This window comes from Amphiprion ocellaris, chromosome 16, assembly GCF_022539595.1.
Source record: "Amphiprion ocellaris isolate individual 3 ecotype Okinawa chromosome 16, ASM2253959v1, whole genome shotgun sequence".
In the NCBI taxonomy this organism is placed as follows: Eukaryota; Metazoa; Chordata; class Actinopteri; family Pomacentridae; genus Amphiprion; species Amphiprion ocellaris.
The window spans coordinates 31,877,106-31,896,883 of record NC_072781.1 but is presented as its reverse complement, the minus strand read 5'-3'; the positions used below and the strand labels follow the sequence as shown (position 1 = coordinate 31,896,883).

General features: G+C 40.6%; 1 protein-coding gene across 1 annotated transcript in view; it reads left to right on the top strand.

The window, feature by feature from the left end:
* Nucleotides 1-434: 434 nt before the first annotated feature.
* LOC111562832 (TBC1 domain family member 12-like) overlaps nt 435-19,778 on the top strand; it is a 41,654-nt gene continuing 22,310 nt past the window's right edge. The window contains exons 1-2 of the mRNA XM_023261577.3: nt 435-2,101; nt 18,204-18,339. Coding sequence (XP_023117345.2) covers nt 750-2,101; nt 18,204-18,339 — 1,488 coding nt within the window. The 5' untranslated portion in view covers nt 435-749. The remainder of the gene's footprint in view (nt 2,102-18,203; nt 18,340-19,778) is intronic.

Genomic DNA, 19,778 nt, shown 5'->3' with positions numbered 1-19,778 from the left:
TGTCGTGTTATGTCTTGTTTTTGTCACTTTCTGTCTCGCTTCTGTCATTCTGTGTCTTGCTTTAGTCGTTTCGTGTCTTGTTTTTAGCATTTTCTAGCATGGATTAGCAACCCTGTTACTGTGATTAGAGTAGGGTTAGCAAACAACAAAAAAAACATGGAAAAAATGCTACCATTGGTGTGTAAGCTGAGCCAATCAAGCCTTTGATAGTTTATTACTTAATATTGATGAATATGGAGCAGAAAATAGTAAAAGAGAAGATTTATTTTTACAAAATATTGAAGCCCGAATGTCCCATATTCTAGAATGACCTATATGCTGTTGGGTCCCTGGCTCCCTGTTGCAGTTACAGGCAGTGACCGGCAGGAGTCACTCTAACCTCTTCAGCGAATCAAAACACAGCCAGCCAGCGGGGCGAATGACGTCATTGTTGGGGTATTTTCAAGATGGCGCTGGACCGTGGCCGGAATGCCGCCGCCGCTGCTGCTGCAAACGGCTGAACGTTGAGGATTTAATTAATCTTCCGGCGACATTAAACTCCGCACCACCGGGGACAGATTCTCATCTTGGACGGCCGAAATGAGCGTGTTACTCCCGGTGCGAGGCAGGTAACGCTGTGGTATCGCTGGCTAAAAAAAATGGTAGCCCCTTCCTCCAAGAACAACAAAACCTGCTGCTGCGGAGCTCGGCCGACGGGGCTGCAGGAATTCACGCCCGGGGCCGCGGCTCGCCTGGCGGACTGAGCTGTCATGGAGACGACGACGGAGAACGGAGGGTCGTTAGCCGTCGACCTGAACGAGAACGAAGAAGAAGCAGGGGGAGACGGAGCGGGGAAATCGGGTCACACCGCACTCAAAGACCGCAGCTTGGCCCTGCTAGCCGGTGTCAGCGGGGGTCAGGAGGCCGGCAGGGGTCGTATTTATGTGACAGGTAACGGGAGGAATGTAAACAGAGACGCCCCCGGACAGCCGGCCGCACACGGCAGGAACATCATGCTGGACCTGGTGGCGGCGGAGAGCTACCTCCCTGGCCGCCTGATTGACAGCTGTGTGATTTCGGGGGGTTGCGGCGACCACGGCGGCCTGAACGGATTTACTGAGTCACTCGGTCAGGAGGAGCCGCCGATGGCCGGAGGAGGGGAAGCAGCAGCGGCAGCAGCAGGAGGAGGAGGAGGGACCGCAGACGCTTCCTGCCCAGCTGTGTGCGGGGGTCGAGTTTCAGCCGAGACGGACCCGCAGATGCACCCCGCGGGACAGACCGGAGGGGGAACCCAGGGCACCGGACAGGAGGTAAAGGAGGGTGGCTGTAACAGGATTTCTCTGCCATGCTCGGGGAAGCACCGGCGGAACTGCGCTTGCCCAGAGGCGGCTCTCTGTCCGGATGTAAACATGCCCAACGGGGGTGCTGACAGCCCGGGGCACGGCGCTCCGGAGGGGGACACTGCTTATAGTAAACACGCCGGGCTGTTTTCCAGCCAGCTGCTGGGTCAGAGACTCGGTTTATGCGACGTGGACTGTGAGGAAGTGAAAGTAGCCAACGGTGGTTTGCACATCGTGAACACCGCGACATGTGACTCTCCAGACTCCGACAACAACACCGACATTCATCCGGAGAGCAGGCGAGAAAAAGAGGCCGGGTCTGGGTGCTGTCGGAGCGGGCATCTGGCCTCTCGGTGCCCGGGGGAGGATGTGCCAGATGCGGCTGAGCTCCTCCACCTTCCCGACCCCTCCAAGGACTCCCTCAACCCGGGATCAAGTGCCAAACCGCCCTCGCCCTGCCCCTCCAGCCCGCTGTCCGAGCCCACCACCAGGGAGGACGAGGAGGACTTCAGTGACCTCAATTTACCCGCCAGGCCGCAGAGTCTGAGGACTATCCCCAACCTTGCGGTGTCCCTGAGCTGCGATGCCACCCCGCTGTCCCCCGACGAGGATGGGGGCTTTTATTTCGGAGACGAGTGCTACGAGGAGGACTTCAGGACGGTTCTGGAGGCGGGTCGCAGGCAGAGCGCCCCGGACAAGCTGCCGGACCTGACCGAGCAGACGGACGGCTCGGACCCCAAGCTGATGCCAAAGAGGTTCGGCATCGCTGATTTCTTCACCAGGTAAAAATCAAGTCAGCACACAGTTCAGTGATGTGGCGAAAAATCCACTGCAAGCCAAACACAGTTCTAGTTTCTGGATTTATTTACCCAACAAAGACCTTCATATTTGACAATCACTGCAGACTTTCCAGATTTTTTAAGGAGATAAAGACAAGAAACTTAACTAGACTACACTAATTGATTGAAAACAGTCTATCCTAAAGCATTTATTAGTTTTTGTGTCCGGTCAAGTGGGAAAAAATGGTTAAATTCTCCAAAACTACAGTATCTTTACAACCAAAAAACACATATCGAGACTATTCTATGTGATTTCCTTGGTAAATAATCCACTGACCCTCCCTGAGGAGACCAGCCTCCTTCTTTAATACCATCTGAGTCTCCAAATGGTTAGATCTTCAATAGAAATTCTGAAATTTCTGAAAGTTTTCCTCTCAAGCTCCTAAGACCACCATGACCTGGATGACTTGGAATCCTTCTGTTCTACTGACTAATTAATCGACTAATAATTTGAGCAGTTGTACTGTCTGAAGCTCTGATTTTCTGGTTGATGTCTGCAGCACACACCTGCCTCGCTAAACAGTTTGTTTTTTTGTTTACTGGGATAAGAGATGCAGACAGTGTGGATTTAATGGTTTAAAAGTGGAGAGACGGCAATAAGCACAGGTCATTTCACACTCCAGATGAATACTTAATACTTGTTCAGTGATGTTGTTAAAAAAAAAAAAGGCCATCAACTGCAACTAATAAACTTGCCCCCTTTTAATTCAGACTCATCATGAATCTGACAGAAACTTTAAATACTTTACAGGGTTTTTTTAGGTGATAAAAATCAGAAATTTCTTTGTGCATCCATCCACTTTAACTGATTTCAGGGCTCATGTTTTGTCTGAAACTCTAACACTTGAACAGCACAGACTAAAGCTGCCTGCCTTTCTATTACGCTTATTTAAATACAGCTATTAAATCCTAGTTAAATCAGTCTCATCAGCAGCTGAAAAACTTTACAAATTATTAATTTAGTCACAGAGATAAACATTTTTTCAGCACTCGTTGTGACAAAAGCAAACATGAGTGGAAATAATAAAAAAAATTCAACAAGTGTGAAATAATACACCTTTAAATCCAGTATTTTATAGTATTTTCATGTCCTTATAGTTACTCCCACAGACAGCCTCCTTCACACTCTGCTATTTGTGTCATTTCATCAATAACAAGGATTTAAAAATCAATGCTTTCTGACGGTTGGGTCATTCTGACCTCTAGAAAACTGTCTGGACATCAAAGTCTCAAGATCGAAGTCACATATTAATGAATTCATTCATTCCACCTTTATTTAAACTCAGAGTACATTGAAGAACGAAGGTGTCATTGTAATGTAAGAGAATAAAAGACGTCTGCACACAAATAAGAAACTGAGCAATAAAATGTAAAAAAGGCAACATTAATAGTGAATTTATGTCATAAGTTTTAAATGAAATGAATCAACTAAAACAAGCACCACTGGAAATGAACCAAGATGAAATTAAAAACCTGAATCTTGATTGTTCAGAAAGATTGTTCTGCAAGTTATTTAAGGATGCTTTAGCAATATTCTCCTGCTTCCAGCCAGGGTTTTTCCTGCACAGAGGAATTTTTGTTGCCTCCCAAACAGATTTTAGCCAGTTTCAAAATAAATTCACCAGAAGAAAAAAAAAGAAATAATTGAGAATAAAAACATAAATTCCGTTTTCTAACCAGTTGGGGTTTCATTTACTTTAACATAGTTGATGTTTTGTTTAATTTTTTTTAGAAATAATAATAGAAGATGTAGTTTTCTGCTAAAAACTACCTGTATATGAAATGATCATGCTTGTTGTTGTTTGTTTTCACCCCCAAACGCCCGTCCTGAGCATCAACAACCCTGTTAGTCTGTAGGTTCAGTCTTTAGGATCATCCACCTCCCATCACGGTTCGTCCCTCCTGAGCTCCTATCTCCCTTCGTCTGGTCTGGATGTCGATAGATGATCAGATCTGCAGCTCTAGTAGGGTTCTGGCATTTGTTCAGCTTCTGTGAATGTGACAAATCGATTTTATTTGGAGATATTTGTGGTTTTAGCTGTTTGCTTGTGAATGAGTCCCTTGTTTGGTCAGAATGGAGGTCTGGGAATAAATGAAGATATTTTCCCACTGATGCCAGAGTAATCACGAATGTTTGTTCAGAGAGGTCATAGGTCGGTTATGAACAAAAGACGAACCTTCTGGAGCAAATTAGGGCGTCGAGTTTTTCATAGATATTTTTACATTGTAGATTTTGTACAATTGTTTTGTCCTTGAACAATTAAAATCCCACAGATTCAACTCATCACAACATAAAATGATCAAAACTGGTAAATTCTGGTGTTGGAGAAGCTACAGCAGGAAATGATTTTTTCATATTTCATTTAACACATGACTCTGAGCTAAGAGGTTTCAGATTGTGGGGCTCCCCTCGGAGTTTACTTGCTTATTTTTACTCTCTGGATTCCTGTGGGTTCATGTTCTCATATTTGACCCCAAAGATTCTCAACAGCTCAACCAAAGTAGTCCGATATAGCAATCTGACGTCACTTCCAACTACATAAAATACTTGAAAAAAGTCTGTTCTGAGGCTTTTATTAGTTTCTGACTCTGGGAAAGTGAGAAAATAGTTAAATTCTCATATGCTGCTGTATCTCTGAACTGTCTTTTACCCAGATAACATATTTAGGTTGTTCTATGTGACCTTCTTTTTCTGATTAACACACTGAGCCTCCCCTGAAACTGTTTTGACTTCAACAAATTCTCTGTCTCTAAATTGCTGAACGTTTCTATCGACTAATTGACTAATCGTTTCAAGACTTCTACTGTTTAAATCTGGCTTTCTGGTGGACACATACTACCTTACCTTGTGTGTTTACTGGCAGAAAAGATACAGAAAGATTTGATGGTTTAAAAGCAGAATGAATAAAGAAATAGAAGCAAATCTGGTGGACCTAGAAGGGCAGTCAGATCCTGAAACACTTTTCAGAAATAAATATGTGAAATTGCTGCTTCATCAGGTGATGGTTGCTCAGACATGGATCATTTCCCACATTTTGAGTACAGTATTTACTGTATACATGACATCAGATAGTGCCCATGTCCGTACGTCGTCATTGTGTACATGCCTGTCTGTTAGCGTGACTGCTACGACTACTTTTACAGAAAACAGGTTGTTCCTTTAGCCAGATGCTTTCATATCCTGTCAGATTAGTGGAAAAGAGTGCATATCTGAAGGGGGCTAAATGGACATAAACATAGTTATACTGTTTATTTTGTATTTTTTTTCTGTGACTGGAGAAATATGTGACCAAAAACTCATTGGGCAACAAAAGATACAGATAATCTGCAGACTTAATAAAGATGTTATAATAGAATAGTATTAGAATGATACTTTATTGATCCTTTACAGGAAATTACAGCAGCATGTTATCAGGCAAACAACCCACAAACCCGACAGAACACCAACACTAATAGTCATCAGTATGACCATTTCCATAGTGTATAAGTTAGAAAAAAATATAAAGGTTAAAACATATGCACAGCATATAAATCATACAAAAATATGTGAATTAATGTGAATTGAAAAGCCTCCTGTTTTTTTAGCATGTATATAAAAATCAAGACAAGGAAGTAGTGACGCAAAGCAACTTCACCCAAGACAAACAGCAAAAACACAAAATTCTTTCGTTTAGAAATAGGTACTGACTTACACTACCGTTCAAAAGTTTGGAGTCACTCAGACAATTTCATGTCTTCCATGAAAACTCCCACTTTTATCCATGTGCTAACATAACAGGGTTTTCTAATCATCAATGAGCCTTTCAACACCATTAGCTAACACAATGTAGCATTAGAACACAGGAGTGATGGTTGCTGGAAATGTTCCTCTGTACCTCTATGGAGATATTCCATTAAAAATCAGCTGTTTCCAGCTACAATAGTCATTTACCACATTAACAATGTCTACACTGGATTTATCATTCATTTAATGTTGTCTTCATTAAAAAAAAACACTTTTCTTTCAAAAATAAGGACATTTCTAAGTCACCCCAAACTATTGAGCAGTAGTGTAAATATTAAAGAATCTTATATACACAGATCAACTTAACTGCATGGATGCTTCTGTACATGAGCGTTTAGTTGTGCCAAACAACAGAAGATCAGGTGCCTTAATTCTGTTATTCTTAATCCCTAAAGCTGGAAATAGAAGCAAGGTGCTCATATCCAATGCAGAGAACGATCAGATTACTACCTGCACTGAATAAAACACTAAATATCCTTTTATCCAACATTAGTATTCCTTAGTTATTCTAATTATTCTCTCCAGCAGAGAGGAGCAGAAATTCTGTGGCTTAGTTCCGTATTTAATATCAGTTTCTGCTCCTGTAGAGGGATTACTGAGGCCACCTGACCGTTTGACACATATCTGCGTCTTTTCATAGAGTCAGAGCTGCAGTCGGAGGCCTGTAGCTGCGTAATAGCCTGCATGTTAATCATGCCCCAGTTACGTATATGTGCAGTAAGTGATACAGCAGGGCTCAGTGAGCATTGACTCAGTGCAGCCTCTTTCCTCGGGGTTTAGCCCACATTCACTGCTCCCTCTGCTCTTGTGCTTTTTATTCCTGATTCAGCCATCAGGCCGATTCATGGCACCGTTTAACCTTCACACGGCCGCCGCCTCGCTGCAGAGCTGTTGTGACTGTCTGCTTGTCAGGCGTGAACAAGATTACACGTTCTCAGTTCCTGAAAAGCTGATTTTTATTTTAGGCGGGTCAACAATCACTTGATCTTTTTCAGATCACACTCAATCACAGGTGGTTGAACAAAATCATTAGAATCGCGTCTTGTACACAATTTTCCCCCTTATATTTTATCTTAGCTGTTTGTCTTTCATGATAAATCTTCTAAAGGAGGGTGTCAAACTCATCTTAGTCCAGGTTCCACATTCAGCCCAATTTCATCTCCAGTGACCAATAAAATCACAGCATAATAACCTATAAATAACCACAACTCCTAATGGTTCCTTTGCTTTAGTGCAAAAAAAGTGCATTCTGAAAATGTTCACATTTAAGGAATTATCTTTTTACTAAACATTATGAACAACCTGGAATTTGTGAAGAAAATAAGTTCAATTTCAACAATATTATGCCTCAGTTTATCATTTACACATTACAACTTCCAGATCACAGAGTTTCCACAAAGGAACACAACATTTAGTCACAGCTATCTGGAACTGAATGATGTAGGATTTTACTTTATGATCAAAATGATAAAAGTCAGACAAGAAAAGACAAAAAAAACAACAAAAACAAGACAAAATATTACAAAAATGAGACACAAAATGACAAAAACGAGACAAAATGACAAAAGAGAGAAACAAAGTAACAATAAAGTAGACAAAAAACACAAGCGAGACAAAAAGTAAACACAAAATGGCAAAAACCAGAAACAAAACGACAAAAACATGAGACAAACGTCAAAAGTCAAACAGAAAACAAGACAAAATTTTACAAAAATGAGACACAAAATGATAAAACAACAATGGGCAATCTAGTATTTTACTTTATGATCAAAACAACTTGTCATGGTCTAGAAATCATTTTAAATCTGCAGTTAATGTCTTCTCTGTAATTTTTACACTTTACAAAGTCGAACCGAGGGCCGGATTGGACCCTATGGAGGGCCGGTTTTGGCCCACGGGCCGCATGTTTGACATCTCTGCTCTGACCCCTAAGCATTTCTGGATGTTTTCTATTTGCTCCTGTCACATTTTTAGTCACTGTGGGCTCATTTTTCACTGCAGTATGAAGTCCTACACATCTGTGGAAACAGCACAACCATGGCTAGAAGTAGAGAGAACTCACAAATATCTTCTGTGCAGTATGACACAATTATAATGTCATAAATCACAGAAAAAGAAAAAACAATTGTTGAAATTTTACATTTTCCAAGTGCCCACAAGTGTTATTAATACTGAAAAACGTGGCTCTGCAAACTGTAGATATTTAATATTTTCAATTAATTTGCATAATTGTCTCCTCTTTGGTCTGTGTAAACGCTGCCTTTAGTTTAGCTAGAAGTCTCTCATTTTTATGATCTAACTGTTGTCTGTGGGTGAGTCACTGATATATTAACAGAAGCCTTTGGTTTTTACTGAATCTGGTCCAAACAAATTTTTAAATCAGGCATGTAGAGTAATGTTATCTCAATGCTTTGGATATTTTTCTCAGTGGCGCACATGTAACAGATGAGTAGCTCAAGGACTATTTGAAAGTCTGTCAGTTCTTTCTGTTATTTACAGTTTCTGGCTCTGATTATAAAGTGTCACTTTCACTTTTTTTTTTAAGATAACATGCCTTTCAAATCAGCCTGTGGGTTTTAGAGTTCAGAGAGTTACAACTGCAGCTAATTATTCTGTTCATCTTGTTTTAACTGCAACACAAAGACGGACCAAAAACACAGACAGACATGCAAAGCCAAACTTTTTTCCCCACATCTGTTTTCTCACATTTGAACAGCAGGGAAAAAAAGACACTTTCCTTTTCATATGTTGCCATTTAGTTCAGTGCTGTTAACTGTTCACACACAAATCACACATATACAGAACAGATTTCCATCCTCTGAAAATACCCAAATCTCTCTGAAATTTATCAGGTTTTCTTTCTAAATCTAGTTTAGACATTGAATGTTTCCTTTAGTATTTTGTGACTCGTTTTGAGGTTATTTTAGTAGGAATTTCTGGGTAATATTGGGTTTTTAATGCAAGTGAAATCCTTATATACAGCACCTGTGAAACATAAAAGTAAAGTGAAACTGATGTTTTTGCATTTTTAAATCGGACTGTGACTGACAATTATTTTCTGAATTCATTAATTTGTTGTTTGGTTTTTAGATGTTGTCCAGTGTTGCTGAAAGTCTGAGATGATGTCTTCAGGTGATATTCAGTTTATTGTCAAAAAGGAGGAAATAAAGCAGAAAATGTTCATGTTTACGAGGTTCTAATCAGTGAATTTTAATGAGTTTTACCATTGTTTTTGTACAAGATTACTTTAACTGAATAATCTGTTATCAAAATAGTTACCATGAATTACTCCCCAAAGGAATGCGGAGATAGGTGACCATCAGTGTTGGTTTGTCTGTCTGTTTGTCCGTCTGTCTGTCCGTCCGTCCGTCCGTCCGTCCGTCCGTCCGTCCGTCCGTCCGTCCGTCCGTCCGTCCGTCCGTCCGTCCGTCCGTCCGTCCGTCTGTTAGCAACATTACTCAAAAACAGACTAATGGATTTGGATGAGATTTTCAGGGAAGGTCAGAAATGACACAAAGACCATGTGATTAGATTTTGGCAGTGATGCAGCTTATAGTCTGGATCCACGGATTTGTTAAAGATTTCTATATCATTGTGAGATAGCGGCACGGCGTCACTGTAACCATGACAAGTGAACATTACGTCAGCTGCCTGCTGATGATCACGTGATTGTGATCCTACTACAAATCCACCGCTGAGGACCACAAATCTTTATAAAACTCTAAATAATTCCTACTTTTTAAAGAAAATTTTCACCGCTACATGTTTAGGTCACGCGGGTACATCTATCTGGTATATTTGGGTACATCTATATTAAATGGACACATTCTATGTTGCTGTGATTTCTGATCATTAATAACTAATAAACAAATGCTGTATTTCTTAAAAAAAAAAAAAGAAAAAAAAAAGCTGTATTTCTGACAATGCCATATGGGGAATGAACAGCCTTGGAGGAGTACTGCGCTCTCTGAGTGCTTTTCTAGTTTAACAGTTGATAAGTACTCGATCAACTGATAAATTGCTGCAATTCTACTAGAATCTAATGTTATTGTGTGTTTAGAAAGAACCCCATAAGAACAAACTTTTCTTACATTTCCTTTTCCCCAAACAGTCCTAATACTAATGAAAAAGGAGACAAATGGACCAAAGACTGTTTTTTGCTGGTTAATTATCCAAATTAGTTATAATACTACAATGGAAACTACTTCTTGTTGATGCCCACAAAGTGATTTTATAGCCACTACCTTTCTTTGACCCTGTAGAGCTGTGCTCTTCTCAGCCCAAATACTTCACAGCACTGTCCTATAAATCCACAGAGGTGAAGGAGGAGGAGTCGGCCTTCGGGTTTGTATTGTGGTGTCTCCGTTTCTCAGGCCAACACCAGGAAGTGCATGCAGCCCTTTCAGAAATCTGAGGAGAGTCGAGCAGGTTGGGTGAGGAGCTCAAAGCAGCGGCTGATAGCTGATAACTGTTCAAACCCAAGAGGCTGCAGCAGGAAGTCCATGCTGGTTGTTTACAGCAGCTCTGACAGGCGAATCACATTACATTCACACAGAAACAATTAGGCTTGTACAGATGTGCAGAGGTTTGAAATGTGGTGGACAGTTTCCTCTCAAGCTGCTGATTAGATTTTGGCTGTAATGTGGAGCTGAGATCAGTTTTTGTGTCGTCTGTTTTCCAGAGCTGATAGTTGGGATGTCCAGGTCACCTTAATTTGGCAAATGACGTGCAGTAGATCTGGTGTTTTGCTCGTTGTTGTTGGGATTTAGAGCCAGGAACATGGCAGGAAGTGTAGATGAGCGTCTTTGAGGCAACGTGGCAAACAGGATTGGAGTCTATCTCAGCTAAGTTCACCCTAACCTTCGCCTAAGCCAGTGTTGAGTCTCAATCACATGTTGCATTAAAATCTGTTCTATGTTTTCATGTGATTGCATCCCCCGAGTGATGTCTATTTATTTGATGTTGTAATTTAAATTGTATCTTCTAAAGATAAACTGCTCAAACTTTTGTTTTAATGTCTTCGCCAGTCTATCACAGGGCTACATATACAGACAAACAATCAATTTAGAATTAACCAATTAACCTCAGCATGTTTTTGGACTGTGGGAGGAAGCTGGAGAACCCGGAAAAAACCCACAGTCCAAAAACATGCTGAGGTTAATTGGTTAATTCTAAATTGATTGTTTGTCTCTATATGTATCCCTGTGATAGACTGTTACCTGTCCAGGTGTCCCCTGTCTTCACCCTCAGTCAGCTGGGATAGACTCCAGCCCCCTGTGACCCTAATGAGGATTAAGCGGTGCATAGATAATGAATGGATGAACTTTTAGATGCTTTATGTCCAAACTTCCTTCAAGGCAATAAAGTTTAATATTGCTTGTAATCTGAAGCACACTGGCAACATTCCTGTAAGACACAGAAGGAAGTGAAAAAGGGTAAAAAGTTGAATAGAATTCAGCAGAGAAACCCTTTCCAGAGGGCCAGATTATCTGTCATTACTGAGGCAGTGAAATCTCGTGTGACTGGCAGGTGTAGGAAAAGTTCTGTTTGTTAAATCTCCGTCTGCGTCTGGCCTGGTTTTGGTTTGGCCGCCAGCCTCGGCAGCTGGCATGGAATGTCACGGCGTCTCGGAGGAAATCCAGACAGACGGAGAGAAACAGCGAGGAGAAAACAGCCCTGCTGGAAAAAGTCCACGCTGGCTGTTTGGTTCAGTGCTGAGGGCAGGTCAGGGACGGTCACATCCACTCATAATGAATGCAGCCAGGAGCACTACTGCAGTTAAAGAGCACATGTTGTGCTTGTTGGGGTTTTTCCACTTTCCTTCAGCTGCTTGTTTGTATATTTAAAAGGTCTCTGACAGAGAACATTTCTCCTTATGTGTCTAAAATGCCACGTTTAAAGTCCTGTTGCTTTTCTACATCACCATACAGCTCATTTACATGAACTGCCTGATGGCTAGTTTAACCCCGTGACGCCTATTGTTAGGAATTACCAACATACCACTTTCATTCAGACTGCAGCCGAGATAGCGTATCTATTCCCCCAGTGCCGGTTTGTGCTTATTTAATACGTACCTTGGAACCTTTTGCAAGCACTGGTTTCTCATAGGACCAGTTGGAGTGGGACCTCATTATTATGTATCTGTTATTATTATTATTATTATTATTATTATTATTATTATTATTATTATTATATGTCTATGTTCTATGTGTAATAGATAAATTAACAATCTGAACTTATTTTAGCATCAGCTGGAAAGCAAAAACACACAAAAAAAGTTTTTTATTTAAATGTAAATAAATTCAGGCGTCAAGGGTTTAACCTTCAAACAGAGAATGAGTAGCTGCCTTTAAGTCCCACACTATTTCCACTCCAGAGTCACTTCTGCGAGAGCGACATCCCAATAATCAGAAATCTGTGGTCGTATGTTATCCACATCACCTGGCCTTCTTCAGGCCACCCGACCAATCAGAGCAGACTGGGCTTTTTGGTAGGCGGGCCTTACAGGGACAGGGGCTAACATGAAGCAATTCCAACAGAGGGTGGAAAGAGGTGCTGCAGGAATGTACAGTGTGAGAACAATAATGTTATTTTTTTTAACCTTAAAGTAGTGAAAAGACATTTTTATTACTCTGCCGAGGAACAGGGCGGAGTTATGTGACGATTGGTGTTGGTTTGTCTGTCTGTGGCTTATAGTCTGGATCCTCGGATTTGTTAAAGATTTCTGTATCATTACCGGATAGTGGCACATCGTCACTGTAACTATGACTACAAATGAACACTACTGTCTCATTTACACATTTTTTGTTTCTATTGTCGGGCAAAATACCAAGCATGAAATTGTGACAAAAATGCAGCTTATTAAGACTACATGTTAACCAGCAGTCAGGGTTATATGAACCATCTTTGCAGTATTTTGAGCTGATGGAAATGAAAAGAAACATTCTGGGGACATGTAAGGCTTGCATTAATTTACTGAATAAGGGGCATGATATGAAATCTTTAAAGCGTGTTAACATTTTCTGTGTAAATATACAATTATAAACCTGTAAATGTGCATAATAAAGAGTCTTACACAAGTTTAGCTTTCACATTTTTACTGCCAACAGTTTGTAGCTTTTTGCTCCTATTATATTTCACTTAATTATTTAATGAATAAATTAGCTCTGATCACCACCTGGTTAATTATACACACACATACACACACACACACACACACACACACACACACACACACACACACACACACACACACACACACACACACACACACACACACACACAGTCTGCTAAACAAAACGCGCTGCAGTGTTGTGTGTTTTATATCTGCAGCTACAGGTGGCTGCTCTGGTTTTCTGTTGGGAGAACAAGGCTGCTTCTGATCTGAGGTACAGTTTGATGAAACCAACACAAAGCAAAACATGGAATGAGCGTTTTTGTCATTTTTTTCCTCACATGCAGCGGTATGAATAGTGACAATTTCGCCTGTTGCGTCTAACCTTCCAACACTACAAGCAAAAGACCGATGCTTTTATTCCCTCATTGGGTTTTGAGCTCAGATCTTCTTCACACTGTGAAATCTAAGGTCATGTGGAGACTGACTAATCTCAGTTAAAGAGCAAGAACAGACCCACCAGGGATAACCTTTGGACAATAACTTCCCCTTTTCTATTCCTGATATGTTCTTTCATTTGTTCCACTACAGCAAGAAGTAAGTGGAGTTCTATTAATGCAAAGGTCCTTAAATAGGACTATTATTATTACATGTCAAGTTGCACATTTTTATTCAAATATTTGCGCAGTCCTGCGCTGCAAATATTCCTGTTACTTTTTATTAGAGTCCGAGTACCAACGGTGGAAGGAACCTCTTCTGCTGCATGGGTTTTTTTTTTCTTATATTTTCTTCTTCGGACGAAAGAAATGGATTTTTGAGGCCCTAAAAATACTTGAAAATGTGTGAAAATTTGCACACACATCAGGACTGGCAAAAAATTAGATATTTCAAAGGGGCAAAATGGCTCAGTGTTGCCCCCCTGCAATACTATGAAAATTCAGCCCTCGAACCACATTTCACCTACAGCTATGGAATATGGTTGACATCTGTAACACATCAGGACGCACGAAAAAACTTGCACAAATACTCAAACCACAACAGGAAGTCGGCCATTTTGAATTATGTGTCATTTTTTGGATGATTTTGGACCAATTTTTGCACATTATCAAAAGCTATAAACTCAAACGGGGTAACCCAGACAGAGCTGAAATTTTCCAGGATGTACACCAGGCATGGGTGATTAAAATTTATCAAAATGCTCTGTAAAAGTCCAAGGGCTTGGAAATGTCGGCTGGCGGAATCTCGATGTTTCGCCATGACACAGGAAGTGCTGTCTAACTAGCCTGTACAAGCTCCAATCTGCCTCAAACTTTACATGTGTAATCAGAGTCCAACCCTGATGAATTCCATAGGCAGTCACAGTCATAGCGTCACCTGGTGGGTGGACAGGAAGTGCTGTCTGACTAGCCTGTACATGCTCCAGTCTACCTGAAACTTTACACGTGTGATCAGAGTCTGGCCCTGATAACATACTTAGACTGATATACATTCAGAGTGATAGCGCCACCTGGTTGACAGTTTGGATTTGCTGACCAGCAAGGACGCAAGGACCCGACCAATGCTGCCTGCAGCTTTAATTACTCTTGTTGTTTATTTGACTTGTAAAATGTACTTTTAATTCGCCTTTGAATCCTTGTTTTCCTTTAAAATCTTCTTATCACTCTTTAGAAGTCCTGTACTTGTCATTGTTTGCTCTAATGAACCAAATCACCATGTCAGATTCCTCTTATGTGAAAGTCTATTCTGCAATAAAACTGATTCCATTTAGAAAATTAACATGTAATATAAACTCGTGGAACTTTTTTCCCCCTTTTTGTTGTGGCATTTTGATCAGAAAAATGTAGTTTGTCTTGGGTAGGTTGTATCACATGATCTTATATTGGGATTTATTGGTCCCTTTATGGCATCAATTGATGTTTGTGTCTATAAACTCGCTTGTTATTTGTATTTTGGACTGTTTGAATACTTTATCTGAGGCTCTTGGAGACTGTGATGGATGTTTTTCCATAATGCACTGACATTTTACAGACTAAATAAACAAAAAATTGACAGTTCGGTCGACGATAAAAATAGTTTTTACTTGTTCGTTGTCACTCTCGACGTATTCAGGGAGCCTCATCACAGATATGGAAAACAAAATTAGCAGAAACAGAGGAGGAGGAGGGACATTTAGGAAACTAATGGATGGAGATGGCAGGTTTATTGTTAGAAAATAATGAGAGAGAGACAACAGCAAATTGTGCTGATAATGGCGTCATGGTCGGGGGAAAGCAGTAAATGTATTCGCTGGGTTATTATTATCAGCTGCAACAAGAAGGATAAATCTTTGTAGTTAAAGCGTTCACATAATGTCTAATAATCCAGCTAAGAATTTGCTGCAGATGCGTGTCCGCTTTTGGAAGTGTTTGGAGAGAAGAAAGTTGAATCTGCAGAGAGAAGGAGGAATAATATTTGCTTTGCTGTGGACTTGGGGACCACGGCGTTACGTCTGTACATGTTTGCTCTTCACTTTCGCACCTCCACTTCCTTTTCTTGATTCCTTCGGTTCCTTTTCTTCCTTCCCAGTTCCTCTGACCAGCAGACTCTTCCACTGAAACGAATGTAAAACTGTTGATCTGGCTTTTTGTGTCCAGCGTCACTTTAAAAACCGCACCATCAGGAGGAATTTACCGCATTACGTCTTGACCGTTCATAGCTGCGTGTCTTCCTTTATTTGTTTTGAGGAACTGAGATAGTTTGTTGTGAAATGTTTTGTTTTCTGGAAGAGTGACAATAATCCCATTTTCTGACAATTTGCCACAGAATGAGAAACTGTCAGGCTGTTCAAATGTCTGAGCGATGAGGAAAATTCACAAGAAGTGAAACTTTTTATGGCTTTTTTTGTGGGTCCTTAATTTCTTACTAATTGCCTCAAAGGTTTCCTGGAAATTTGGAATTAATTGTAATAAATTCTGAGCTAATACACACAGTACTGGTTTATTTGAGTGATATGGTTAGTTGGGGAGATGGTATATACTGTAGAGGTAATCTAAAAACAAAGCAGAAATCTTAAATCAGGGTCAACTCGCTATTTTTTGAAGGTGCTCCACTGTTTATAAAACCTTCCTCAGCAGTCTAAAATTATCCTAAACTTTAAATTTGCCTGCTGAACACTGACTGATTTACATGCTGCTTTCTAGAAACCTTTGTTAGCAATTGCAGTTACCTGAAGAGCTCCAGCAATGAGTCAATGGAAAGACAAGTCCTTCAACTATTTGATGACTAAGTAGAACAAGCAACAACTGAAAAAAATCTCTGGTCACAACTTCTCAAGTGTAAGGATTTTTTGCTTTTCCTCTTGTAGGACAGAAAATATCAGAATGTCTTTGTATTTAAATTTGTCAGTAAGACAAAAAAAGAGAGTTAGCTCAGGGAAGTTGTGGGGATTTTTAGCGTTTTTATGCTCCTGTCGTATTTTTACTCACTATGAGCTTTTGCCCTGCACTAGAAAGTTTTGCAAGTCTACTGAAACAGTACAACTGTGGCTCGACGGAGAAAGAACTCAGAAATATCATACACTACCGTTCAAAAGTTTGGGGTCACCCAGACAATTTCATGTTTCCCATGAAAACGCACACTTTTATTCATGTGCTAACATAATTGCACAAGGGTTTTCTAATCGTCAGTTAGCCTTTCAACACCATTAGACATTCAAACAGAAAAACAAATCATTTAATTTATTTCACAACAATTAAAGGAACCTAAAAATAACATGTACAACATTTTTCTAAGTGTATATAGATGTTACCAATACTATAAACAAGGTATATATCTACATACCACAGATATGTAGCTATACGTTTACCATTTTAATCATGCTTTTCTCCTCTCTGTTTATGTAAACACTGCCTGCAGTTCAGCGGAAATGTCCCTGAATTTTTGTAAAGTGACTGTTGGTCACAGCTGAGTCACTCATGCCTACATAGTTACACTGAAGAGTGCAGAATTTTTTGTTTTTTCCAGAACCTGATTCATACAGACAGTTTATTTTTGGTGAATTTTAAAATGAGATAAGTAGAATAAATTTATTTTTGATGAAACATTCCAATTTTAGGCTTAGATTTGATTATTTGCCCAACAGAACAGTTTTTGGAAAGTTGAAAATCCGACATATTTTTCAGTTATTACTGTTTCAGACTCTGATAAATAATGCAATTTCTTCGAAGATAACACACCGTTGAAACCTGCCAGTGGTTTATGGGGTTTATAATGAAAGTAGTCATTAGTTATTGGACCTTCATGAGATGAGGAGAATCTACAATTTGCACTACTTTTGTTCAATTCTGCAATAATAATATGACTTTCAATAATTATACATTAAAGTATATTAGCTACACAGCTACTGCTTTAACAGGTACGTTGCTAACATCAATCAAAACATTAAAAAGCATCGGTTTGCTGAATGAAGAAATGAAATTATTTCAAACATGCTTTTATTGGACAAACTGCACGTTAATGCCCAGCTGATTAAACACAACATTAAGACATTTTAACTGTAAGAAATCAAAGTTGGAACATATAATCTGCATTTAACCTGGGCTATGAAGCAGCAGACCTATTTTGAACTTTAGCACAAATATTCAGTTAATTTATTTAAAACAATAATAAAAAATGTTGGATGATGCAATGATAAAATCTAAGCATATTGTATAATATTTGCTGCTGTGGTGGTTTCAATATCTATCAGTTGAACAGGTGAAACTGGACAGACTTTAAGTTTAGAGCTTCCAGCCCTTGGAGACTCTTCTGGATCAAAGTTTTCCGTTTACTGCTGTCAAGGAGACACTTCTGGATTTTTGCTTTTATGTTTTCTTCCTGTACGGAGATGTTTTCCTGCAGAGATGATATCACAGACGCAGGAATTAAATGTGGACAAACGGAGAAACGGGGAAGTACAGCATCTCAGTTTGAACTGAACAAAATGTAGCTTTATGCTGCAATCATTTATATTCTAAACACAAATCAGACAATTGTGTTTCGTCTCTTTTGGCTCCAGATGCACCGTTACACCGTCGTCATTGTATTACATTAATTTTTTGAAATTGCTCACGTTCAGTACGAGCGGCTTAGCATTAATAACGGCTATCTCTCTGTCTTGCCTGTTTCAGGAGCCTGTTTTCTAGGAAATCCAAAGAGCCCAAGGCGACGTCCCACAATGCAACGGGGTGGCGACTGTTCGGCAAGACGGCAGCCAGAGAGGGTGATTCGAGTAAAGACCTCGCCTCCACGCCGACCGCACAGGAGGTTGGTTCTTTAAACACACACACTCGTGTTATTATATGAATCATCAAATAAACACAATCAGGCGTTTAGTTAGAGTTTGTCGAAGAGCAGCAAAGTTCTGCATCGACTGTTGGAGGGTTTTAATTCTCCTCAGTGCACAACAGGAACAGAAAATAAGATAGGAAGTGAAAGGTGAAAGTCTGTGGACATGAATAATTCCGATTGATTTAATTAAAAGTACAAATAAGCTGAGGTAGGACAGAACCAGTGTGATGATCTGATGGTGTTCATGTGAGGTTGTGGAACTATTTTCTGTCATTTTATTGACATTTTAGAGGAGTTTGTTGCCGGTGAAGGCTATTTAATATCAAGAACATGCTGAGTGTGTATGGAAGTCCAGATGCTGCAGTGAAGTTCTGCATCTGCACTCAATATTCGGCCTGTGAGACGACTGATTGGCCACTCTGACGGTGTGTGTGTGTGTGTTGTAGCCTGATGCTGTTAGCCTGATAGCTGTATAAAGGAATTACTGCATGTGTGTATATGTGAGTTTATGTGGTCGCTAAGCAACCTCCACACACACATACACACACCGCCTGCAGCTGAGGAGGCAGATGATTAGCCCCCCCACCCGCCGACACACACACGCACGCACGCACGCACGCACGCACGCACGCACGCACGCACGCACGCACGCACGCACACACGCACACACACACACACACATACTAACACTGTAAAGCAGCAGCTGTGTAATTTTCACGTCAGTCAGCCAGAGAAAGCTGCCAGGCAGCCGCTGTGTCACCCTCTCCAGAGGCTGATCTACCGTAGTCACATCCTGCTGAAGTGCCCTTGAGCAACATGCCAGCCCTCCTCCAGCTCCACGGTGGCTGTTGGTGTGATCTCTGACCTTCCTGTGCAGTTTGGACGAAGCCCGAGAGCCCACTCTGCTAACAGCAAACCGTCCGACGGTCGCTGGTCTTTCTCTCCTCACATGATGGCAGCCAGAGTCAGATGATTCATCTAGAAGGAGCCGACCAGATGTGGTTTGGCTGGAAGGAGGTTGACACGTCAGACACAAAAGTGTGGAGGAGGAAGAAAAGAGGAGGAGGAGGAGGAGCGATGGCTTCACTCAGAATGTTCCCTCTGAATACAGCATCTGCTCAGAGGGAATCACAGCCAAAACCAGGATTCAAGCTGTGGAGGTTTTTCTTATTATCAGTTCTTATAGCCCCATAGGTATAACATTCATTTTTATTCTGTTTTCAATGTTGTTAACAAAAGAAATATTAAAATGCTTTTTGTCAATCTGCTTTTTCAGTTAAAGCAGTGAAAAAGTGGAATTCCATCCCCACAAAGACAGATTAAGGAAGCTTCTCAGAGTTTAAAACCAGCCTCAACATCCACTAAAGTCCACCAATATTACCTTTTATTTACTGTTTTATTACTCTGCCAAGGAA